Raw genomic sequence first — 11,303 nt, 5'->3', positions numbered from 1 at the left:
TTAACCTGCTCTGATTCCACTTGCCTTATCATACAATACTTTTTAAATGTATGAAGTATTTGTATATACACAGTGTGTTTTAAACATATCATTGCCCAGTGAGATAGATGACATATTTTTCAAAAGAATGATGAATGCAATGTAAAATTTTTGATAAATATTTTGTCTGCAAAAACTCATAGTTTTTCTTATGTGAATAAAAAGAGGTTTATATGAATGAGTCTGTCGTTTTTGGTGGCATTGATATGAATAATGTCATTTGGAGGCCAATATAAAGGTAGACGGAAACGCCTAACTCCTCTTCTATTTCTTTATAAGATGAGGGTACAGGGAGAGGTAGAGCTCCAGCCTGGCCCAGAAGGAGTGATTGCTAGCCCAGACCTGGGTGCCTAACCCTGTCTATGCCCATCTTCTTGCTTAGCTCTAACTTTTTCATTTCCTTCAACATCAGCCCTCTGGACGTATTGTGGGATGGACAAAAAAAAAAAAAAAAAAACACTTTCAAATGTAGGCGCCTTTTTAAAAACCCTGGTGAAGTTCTGGCTTTCTGCTCCCCATAGGAGCATACCTTGTGGAGGTCATTCTTAAGAGCCTTACTGGCTTTAGGGATTTCTTCACTGAATGCCCATCCTTTGGTGGTGTAAAAGTGTCTTGTGTTTCTTAAAACATGATCATTATAGTTTAAAATAAGATTGCCGATACGTCTGTTTTATTAGACAGTCAACCATTTAAGTAAATAAATTGTGAACAAAAGGACCAAAAAGCTACAAAAAGTGCTCCTTTGTGAAATTAAACCGTTTTTTTTTCTTCTTGGTTGACTTAAGTAGGTAATTCCACACTTAGGAGCTAAACACATACATTAAGATGGAAATAGTAATGCATTTTTGTTAAACAAATACATTAAAGATTTATATTGGATGCAAAATACTCCCTTTTTCAAACAACTTAAAACGAGTGGATAATAAGATTTTCGTTCACGTCTATTACAGCAGTTACTGTAGCTGTTGTAGCCATGACCTCACTTCCGCCTTCAAAATATCCCGGAAGTAAAACTAAACAAAGCTCTTGAGGAGATGCCTACCTCACTGAAGATGCATTATCTCTGTGGTAGAGATTAAAAATTTCGTTTCTGCTGAGTTTAAATCCCCCAAAGCAGGATGTCTTTCCCGTCCTCTTTCGGTACGCAGGTGGCCGCCATCATGGACGTGTTAGCTAAAGCTGCTGTAGCTGAAATTACGAAGCTGGCGGAGGACGGGGCTGTGGTCCTTCGTCTGGAGATGTGTCGGAGGGACAGTGAGATCCAGGAGCTCAAAAGAAGTTTGAAAGCCATGGAGGTCGAACTCTGCAAAGCTCAGGAAGCAGCTAAGACCCGACCTACTGAGGACAAACAGGCGCAGACTGAGAGTATTGCCCCTGCTAAAGGTAAGAAGTAAGGTTGGTACATCACAGCCTCAAATCAGGTATGTAAGTGGACATGTAAAACCAAACTTATATCCAGAATATCACATGTTTACATATTAGTGTATTATAACCTTAGTCCTTGGTTTAAAAATATGTAATACAAGACGATTTTCATTTTTGCCAGTGTTACGGTGTAAAGAGTGACCGTGTTAACTGGCGACATTCCGTCTACTGAGAGGCTGTCGTAGTCGCAACACTTTTCTATCTTTCCCAAATAAAGACGCACATTACGACCATTTTCACTGTAAGGAAAAATACCATAGTTAAGGGCATCTATGAGGACATACTCCGTTTTAAACATCTGTTGAGGCTACGACAACCAAAGGCACAGTCAGCTGAAATTCATCAGTTAACACGGTCACACTTTACACCTTGACACCGGTTGAAGTCGGTACAATACAATTCACAACATTGCCGAAATACCGTTTAAAAGCAATGAACATGTATTGTGATTTAGATTTTAAAACTATGAAACTTTTATGAAACATAAAATTATCAGTTAAGACTGATGTGAAGGGCCACGTTTGTCTCAACATCTTTGTCTGTGGCCAAAATGAAACCAAACTTAATTTTATTTTTTTTTATATTCAGCCTGTTTTGCTTCGTAAAAAAATCTTAAGAAGGTGTACACATTTGTGCTTTTGTTTTAAATTAGACAGTCAAACAGCGCAAAATATAGTTTACAATATAGGTATACCCTAGGTGATATTACTAGAATACAACATTGGCACCCTAATTTCTTGGATTTAAGTTAAGACATATAGGATAGCCTGAAGTATTTCTTCATGTTTGTCTAAAAAAAATTAGAATATCAAGTAAAAGTTCATTTTTTTCCTGTGATTTACTTTAGAAGATAGAATTTCCATATATTCAAGATTCATGTCATTCAAAGTGAAATATTCAAGACTTTTTTGTTTCAGTGTTGATGATTACGGCCTACAGTTAATAAAAATAAAAGATCCACCAGCTCAAAATATTAGAACATTGTGGAAAAGTTCAATTTGTGAAGGTTTCCTGAGCATTTATTCTCTAACTCTGGTTCAGCACACAACCAAAATCATGGTGTACAAATGTCGTGTTCGTAGTGTCGCTTTATGGGGAGACTGATTTACTTTTCCAGCAGGACCTGCCCACAGTGACACCAAGACTACCAGAGACTGGTTTGCTGACCATGTTGTTGTATTTAATTGGCCAGCCAACTGGTCTGACCTGAACCTCATAGAGGAATCTCTGGGAAAATGTCAAGAGGAAGATGAGAGACACCAGACTCAATGATACAGATGAGCTGAAGGCTGCTATCAGGGCAACTTGGGTGTCATAACACCCCAGCACTGCCAAAGACTGATGGATTGGCTCCATGACACGTCACATAGATGCAGTAATTTGTGTAAAAGGAGCTCAAACCAATTACTGAGTGCATACATGAGCAAAATCTTCCAGCAGGTCGACATTGAATTTCCCTGCGGTGATAAATAAAGTTATTGTATTGTATTTCTGTATATAAATCTTTTTTTTTTTTTGACTGATGTTTTGTGATATTCTAGTATTTTTTGAGATAGTGGATTTTTGTGAGCCATAAGCTTTAACCCTGAAGAGAAAAACCATAAAGGCTTTAAATATTTCACTCTGCAATGATGAATCTAATTTAGAATAAATGGAATTTAACTTTTTGAATTAAATCACAGGAAAAAACGAACTTTTGGTGACTTTAACTTGTGTCTTTGCTGACTTGCTTTAACATCTGTGGTAACGTCTCTTTCTGTCACATGCAGATGAAAAGGAAGGACAGGAAAGGTTTGCATTGTATCAAGAATTAAGCACTACTGAGTCATCATGTGAGCCTCAACGTGGAGCCAAGGAGAGCCGTGAGATGAGGCCAGAAGTAAAACCAGAGCCAGAACCTGCCCCCCAGGAAATAACAGAAAACGCTGCATCAGTTAATATTTGCTTCGAGCGAGAGGAGTTGATCTGGCCTCCTCCTGCTTGCAGCATTTTTGAGAACAACTCTGTGGCAACACAAGAGTTCTCTACACATATTGAGTCATACGCTGCACAAAGAAATACAAGTAATGCAGAAGGAGTCGCAGATAAATCCCTGAGTGTGCATATAAAAGAAGAAATTGAGAATACGACCAATCACAACAATGCAGCAGTAGATATGGGCTTTGAGAGACATGAGCCAATCTGGCCTCCTCCTGCTTGTAGCATGTTTGAGAAAAGCTCTGTTGCAATGCAGGAACAAACGCAGCATTTTTCCTCTCCTCTCTCTGAGCAATATGCTGCTCATAGACGTACAAAAAATGCAGAGGAAATCAGAGATGGTTCCTTAAGCGCACTGATAAAAGAAGAGCTAGAGACTCAACCTATGTGCATAGGAAGGACCACTTCAGAGCTTGAACAGCTCAGACATGCTTTACACCCCTCTGTCAGACAGGAGCAGAACCTGCAGTCTTTTCCACAGCAAGCTGGGCCGTCACTCGCCCCTCCTCATGCACAGAGACTAGCCGCCAGCAGGATAGGACCCAACATAGACGATAACATCCTTGGCAGAAACAGCCCAAGGGCAAAAAGACTCCAAAATGTTTGGAGGGTGAATCAGAAAGTGTACACCTGCCCTGTCTGCAGAAGAACCTTCCCCCGTTTGTCTCAGCTTGAAGAGCACAAGGCCACACACCAACCCTTTAAAGGTTTCAGGTGCCTCGAATGTGGGAAATCGTTCACGCAGAAGAGACGGCTAAGGACGCACCAAAGTGTGCACACGGGAGAGAGGCCTTTCAGTTGTAAAATCTGTGGAAAGAGGTTCTCAAGGCAGGACAACTGCTTAAGACATGAGCGTTTCCACAGCGGGACAAAGCCACACACCTGTGGACAGTGTGGTAAAAGCTTCACTGTGCTGATCAACCTCAAAAAACATCAAGAGCTTCACTTGTTAGGCAGATAGGGCTCTGATAGTGGGGCTTTAGTGACATGTTTTTAGATCATTTGTTCAAGCCTTTATTAAACTTGCAAGTATAGTTTTATACATTTAATACAACCATGAAATTTCTGTGTTTTATTTTAGGACGCAAAGCAGGGTGGTAATGAATTTATTCTGTTTTTACCATGACTCATTGATTATTTTGTGATCATATTGAATACAGTGGTTCCCATCCAGGTGATCATGACTTTAATTGTCTCAATATGATTGTAATGCATCATCAGGTCATAAATACATCTAAATTTTAAAAATTCAAATAAAGAAGTCTTTTTGCTCGGGAGAAGATTTATTTTAAATGACCTGAAGCATTAAGTAAAAGCTACACAGATATGGTTTAAAGACAACAAGGTGAATGTTCTGGAGTGGCCAATCAAAGCCCAGACCTCAATCCAATAGAGAATTTGTGGCTGGACTTGTAAAGGGTGGTTCATGCCTGATCCCCGTGCATTTACTAAATACTAACTTAAAGGGGCTGAATATTCATGCAATAACTTATTTTACCTTACATATTTTTTTTGATTGACATTATTTTGTAGAAATCTGTTTTCACCTTGACATTAAAGAGGGGTTTTGTTTATTTTTGGGTCAAAAAGTAAAATTATATCGACCATGATTGATTCATAAAATCAGTAAAAGGGTAAAATAATAGTCTCTGCTCCGTTTCAGTTTGAAGAAACCATATTTCTCATTGTTTTCACACTCAGAGGCAGCATGTTTACATTTTGCATAAACAATGCAAATTCACTTCCTTCACCTTTCTTCCCTCATTCTGAAGCTTGGTTTGAACTTCAGCATGTCATCTTGACCATGTCTGCATACCTAAATACACTGGTTGCTACCACGTGATTGACTGATTGAATATTTGCATTAATAAACAGTTGAACAGGTATACCTAATTAAGTGATCTGTGGGAGTTCGTTATGTAATGTTTCTTTGTCTTCACCAGTATGTTTTTAGTCACCTTCACACTCAAACATCTAGTCAGAACAGTGATCATTTAAATTTGTCACAGTGAAGAAAATGTGAGTGTATGCATTTATCATGAGTTATGTACCTGCAAATCAGTTTAAATCTGGTTACTTTTATGTTTTTAGTTGATATTAAAGAATATGTGTTTCAAATTTGTCCCTTTCTCTGTGTTATTTTACTTTTAATTTCAGTTGAGAGAGAGAGAGAGCTAGCCGTCTGCATGGTTTGCAGGAGCCTTCGCATATTGTCGGATAGAAGCCGCCCACGGATAAAGCAACTTGATCAATATGAATTAAATTTGTAACAACTTCTTCCAGCCGTTTTGCTAACATTTTTGCAAAAATTTTATAATCATTATAAAGCAAACTTATTGGCCTATAGTTTTTCACATCTAAGTGGTCTTTTCCTGGTTTTGGTAGCAATGATATGATGGCTGTCCGCATTGTTGGTGGCATAATCTGTTCCTCCACAGCATGATTAAACACGCAAAAAAGCATAGGCATGAGCTCTTTTGAAAAACACTTATAAAATTGTGCAGTGTAACCATCATTACCAGGTGCTTTACTGTTTGATCGAGATTTAATTGTGTTGTGAATTTCTTCCTCTGAAATAGGTGCCTCCAGTTTTCCTTTATTTTCTTCCTTCAACTTTGGTAAAATTAATTTATTAAAGAAACTGTTTAAATCTTGTTGTTTGGCCTTATATTCAGATTTATACAAGGATGAAAAATAACTTCTAAAGGTATCATTAATAACTCCCTGATCTCTAATAATCATAGCAGTACTGTCCCTTAAAGAAATAATGGAGTGTTTTTGTTCAAGCATCTTCCCTGCCTTTTCTCCGTCTTCATAATGTGACCTTCTCAATTTATATAAAGAAAAAGCAGACTCCTCATGTAACATTGCTTGTGCCTCAGCCCTTGTCAAAAGTAATTCCTGTTTAAAAGAAGTGTTCAGTGGTTCTCTCATATGTTTCAACTCAAGATCTTTAAGCTCTGAAAACATTTCAGTTTTCCTCCTCATTTTGTCCTTGTTTTTATATGATGCATAACTGATAATCCAGCCCCGACAGGTTGCTTGACATGCCTCCCAGACTGTTGAAATAGGAGTTACTGGGTTCATATTTATTTCAATAAATTCTTTGATATTCTTTGTAATTAATGTGACAAAAGTATCATGTTTTGACAATGAGTTGTTAAAACTCCACTGTTTAGGCTTGGATTTCCTTTCATTGGTGGGACAAAAAGTTATTGAGATTGGGGCATGATCTGAGATGAGGAGACTGTGAATTGTAGAGTCTGAAACATTTGCAATCAAAGAATTTGATAAAAGGAGATAGTCAATTCGAGGATAGGAACTATGAGTCTTTGAATAGAATGTATATTCTCTTGATTTTGTATTAAAAAGGCGCCACACATCAATAACTGACTGTGTCTCTAGTTGCTCTTTAAAGGCTTGAGAGAGAGATTTATCAGCTGGTTGGGGTGGACTTGAGCGGTCCATTGATGCATTGCTTACCAAGTTAAAATCCCCTCCCACTAATAGTGGGATATTTTTAAACTGAGTTAGCAAGATATTTATTGAGGACAAGAAACTGGCCCGTGCCAGATTTGGAGCATATAAATTCATCAAAATAACTTTACTATTCTCCAGTTCTCCTGAGACTGTCACCCATCTTCCTTCTTTATCTGTGATCACGTCCAAGACAGTAAACAATACTTTCTTAGAAATGAGAACGCAAACCCCTTTCGAGGCACTTGTACCTGGAGAGAAGAAAATTTGTCCCGCCCAGCGTTGTTTTAACTTTAAAGACTCTTGTTTGGAAAGATGTGTTTCTTGTAAGAGTGCTATGTCACAATCAAGAGATTTTAAGTGAGATAGAACTTTAAATCTTTTCACTGGATTTTGGATTCCATTTATATTCCAAGAGATTACTTTGATTTTATTCATGGCTCTCTTCAGCATCCAGTGGTAGCAATTTCACTGGATGCTGAGAAAGCTTTTGATCGAATTGAGTGGTCGTACCTGTTAGAGACTCTCTCCAGATATGGTTTCGGTCCAAGGTGCTTACAGTGGATCAGAGCACTATATCAGGAACCTGTCTCAGCAATAAAGAGCAATGGCATGATTTCAGCTCCCTTTCAACTTTGGCGTTCTACTAGGCAAGGTTGTCCCCTATCCCCTTTTCTTTTTATTTTAGCCTTAGAACCGTTGGCATGTGCTATCCGACAAGACAAAGAAATTACAGGCATTTTGATTGGTGGTCATGATTTCAAATTAAATATGTATGCGGAGGAAATTTTGTTGACTTTGTCAAAACCCTCACACCCTGTACCAAGAGTTTTAGAAATTATGAACTCATTTGGCAGCCTTTCAGGTTACAAAATAAATTGGACTAAAAGTGAAGCCAAATCAATGAAATATGGGACTTAAATGCCAAACCTCTACTGATTAACATAAAGGAAGACCTTAAAAGATGGTCTGCTCTGCCTCTGTCCTTATGGGGTAGGGCAGAAGTGTTAAAGATGAATGTACTTCCAAGATTGAATTTTTTAGTGTCCTCTATTCCTATGTTTATTCAGAAATCTTGGTTTGATAATGCCATCAGAATGTTCTCTTCTTTTCTATGGAATAACAAAAAGCCTAGAATTAATCGGAAAAAATTATCCTTACCAAGAGACAAAGGGGGTCTTGGAATCCCTGATGTTTATTTGTGTTATCTTGCATTTAATGCCAGGTATTCACTTACTTGGGGCTATAAAAAGAGTAGAGACAAAGGAAGTTGGGACTGGCTAGAAGAACGTCTTGTAAAGGAGAAGAACAAATTTGTGTCATTATCTTCACTTTGGTACACCCCTGCTCCACCTAAAAACCTGGACAATTGTGTTATTAAGTTCTCATGTGACATAGGCAGAGAAATTCATAATAGAATGAACATTACAAGTTCAGCTCTTCCATCCTCCCTGATATGGTATAACAATGCGTTTAAAGCTGCGGAGGGTCCACCGGTCAATATGGTATGGTGCAATCACAACATCACAGAAATTTATCAAATCGTAGAGAACAGAGGAACTTAGAAGAAGATATAACTTGAATACAAATAGTTTTTTACAGTACTCCCTGTTAAAGTCAATTGTTTCCAAATTTCCCAAAGAGTATTTTGATTACAATTATGACATTGATAAAAAATTCAGATTTTTATCATCAAACAGAGGAGCAGTCTCAGGTTTATATAAGTTGCTGCTTCATTCTTCCCCAAACCCGAACTCAAAGACAGAGTCACAATGGGAACTTGTTTTAGGGGTCAAATTTACTTCTGCAGAGTGGGAAAACATTTGGCGTGACATTAAAACAACCTCAAAGTCAGTCCGAGGTAGAGTAATACAGCTGGAAATTCTTCATAGAGCTTATATTACTCCCTCTAGACTTAAAAGAATAGGCCCAAGTGTTTCAAGTCTTTGTTGGCATAAATGTGGACAAGTGGGAAATTTGATGCATTTGTTATGGCTCTGCTTGCAGTCAAGTTATTTTGGACAGAAGTCTGTAAGTTAATTTCAGTGATCATTAATGTAAATATTGCTCCATGTCCATCTGTGTGTCTGTTGGGTCATAGAGCTGTACAATTAAAAACAAGACAAGAAAGGAAGACAGTTGGTTTAGCCTTCTTGGCTGCAAAAAGAATGATTTTGTCAAACTGGAAAATTCATAAACCAAAATGCTTCTCTATAGAAACATGGATATTTGAGTTTTTTTAATCTTCTAGGCATGGAGCGAATAACAGATACACTAAATGACACTAAGTTTAGCTCTGAAACCGTTTGGAAGCAGGTGTGGGGGCACATATCATCATCACAAATATTGATCTGATTTAATCTGATCTGATTGACTCTCAAATCTGGTTAATATGAGAAATGCTGTGCTTGTATTTGTCTTGTTTTTGAAAACGGATCAACCCCTGTATAGGACAGTTTGAACCTTTTGACGATGAACTGAACATTTATTTAAGTATGAGCATCCATTGATCTCCCTTATATGTTGTGTTGTTGTGAATATGTTTATGTTGTTTGTTTGTATTTGTCAGGGTCTGTACCTGTGTGTATTATTGTTATAAATAAATATTAAAAATATGGAGAAAAAAATCAGTTAAGGTATATGTGTTGAGTTTGCAAATGTGTTTATTGCATCGATTTACATTTTCTTCAGGAGTTACTCTTACAGACTTTATTTTGATTAATATTTGAATTCAGTACATTTTCACTGTGGATAAAATCTCTTAAATGAAACTTAAAGGATGCTGGAACAAATCGTATGTGTTTCAGTGTGATGGTAGTGGTAATTTACACTCCTAAATTACAACTTCAGACATTCTGACCACCAGGCAGTACAGTGGAGGAGTGGTTAACGCTGTTCTCAGAAGGTTGTCTTCAGTGCCTTTTGCACCATTCAAAGCATGAAAATTGTTTTTAAAATTTCTTTAAATTTTAACATTTTATGCTCCGTCATGTATTTAATCAGTTCCCTTTGTTTATCTATTAGAGATTTATCTGACATTATGTCGCACTTAGTGGGTTACTTCACATGTTTAATGCAGTTGTGTTGTGATTATTTTATTTCATTTTGAATTTTTTACCCACAGAACTACTGAAAGCAGTTCAAATGGACACACTGTAAAGCAGACATTCAAAGACTGAATAAGGAGACATAAATAAAGAAGTTATTGCACATCATCATTGGGTTTGGTATCTTAAGTAATCACAGTTTTTGAAGTGGAGTCATAAAAAAAAAGCTACTCACCTGCTACATCAGGGTTTTACGAATCGATAAAGAATTAAGCACCATTGCATAACTTGAAATTTTTTCCTCTGGTTGTAAAATAATTGTACATTAGTATCGGCTGTATCTGACTACATTAACCCTTGATGCAGTCATGCCAAATCATGAGCCATGTTGGCTGTGCAGCATGAGGTCTGTGTGACCTTTGTGAAGCTGAGGTGTGTGCAGCATTAAGTCATGTTGACAGTGAGTGGAAAAGGTCGCATTGACTCGGAGCCTGAAAGAGGTCACATAACCGATACATGCCATGTATGTTGAAACTATATGCCCTATATGCAGGGAGTAGTTTAAGTGAATCCAAGGCCCCAGGCAAAAGCTAATATGAGGCTGTTACCCATTTAGCTGGAAGCCATCAGGCAGTGGACAACATATTCTGAAGCATCTTTTTTTCTAGTTAAAATACCAGAGAACTACAGGACATATCTGACATCAAGATCATGGTTACTCCAGGTTTGACCTGGAAGGTAACCCGACTTGGTTGAAATTACCAAATAAATGACCGACCAATAATTTCAGCCAAGTCCAGATGTCTTTAGGATCAGGTCCATTTCTTGTGTTTTAATAATACACAAAAATCCAGTTTTTACATCTGTAAGGGTTAAATTGCTCTAAAAAGTCAAATCTTAGTCTTACAGGTGCAGTGAGTAAAATTGAGAATATAAACAACGTCTAACAGTCAGCTTCTAGATTAAAATGCTCACTTCTCCTGTGGTAAGAGTGACAGCCAGTGGTACTCAGAGAAATGTGCCTTCTGTGGTGCTGTAGAATCATGTAAGATGCAAAAATCCAGGATGGAGGAGCCCATGGGGGGACCCTCCCTATGTATGAATGAAAGGCTTTTACTAAGTTTCTAAAAAATAAAGTTACTTTATTGGGTCTGTTAAAAGATTACAATTTTGATTGACACCAGAATTTCTGTAGGTAATCATGATAAATTGCACCCCACTTTTTTAAAATTTCATTTCATGATTCAAATATTTTGCTCCCAGAACTACTTTTGTGTCATTCTGGATTTTTTTACTGTCTTACACCAAGGGTAATTGACTTCCTGTTTAGAAACAGCC

At 37.5% G+C, this 11,303-nt stretch overlaps 1 protein-coding gene across 1 annotated transcript; it reads left to right on the top strand.

Annotated features, from left to right (window-relative positions):
- The first annotated feature begins 1,046 nt into the window (after positions 1–1,046).
- LOC121519599 (zinc finger protein 473 homolog) lies at positions 1,047–5,508 on the top strand. The gene is made up of 2 exons (XM_041802364.1): positions 1,047–1,422; positions 3,234–5,508. Exons 1-2 carry the CDS (start codon positions 1,158–1,160, stop codon positions 4,400–4,402), a joined length of 1,434 nt encoding a protein of 477 aa, XP_041658298.1. The 5' UTR covers positions 1,047–1,157; the 3' UTR covers positions 4,403–5,508.
- Positions 5,509–11,303: the final 5,795 nt, after the last annotated feature.

This window comes from Cheilinus undulatus, linkage group 13, assembly GCF_018320785.1.
Source record: "Cheilinus undulatus linkage group 13, ASM1832078v1, whole genome shotgun sequence".
Taxonomy (NCBI): Eukaryota; Metazoa; Chordata; class Actinopteri; order Labriformes; family Labridae; genus Cheilinus; species Cheilinus undulatus.
Note: the sequence above shows the minus strand (reverse complement) of the source record. Positions and strands in the feature narration are given on the sequence as shown.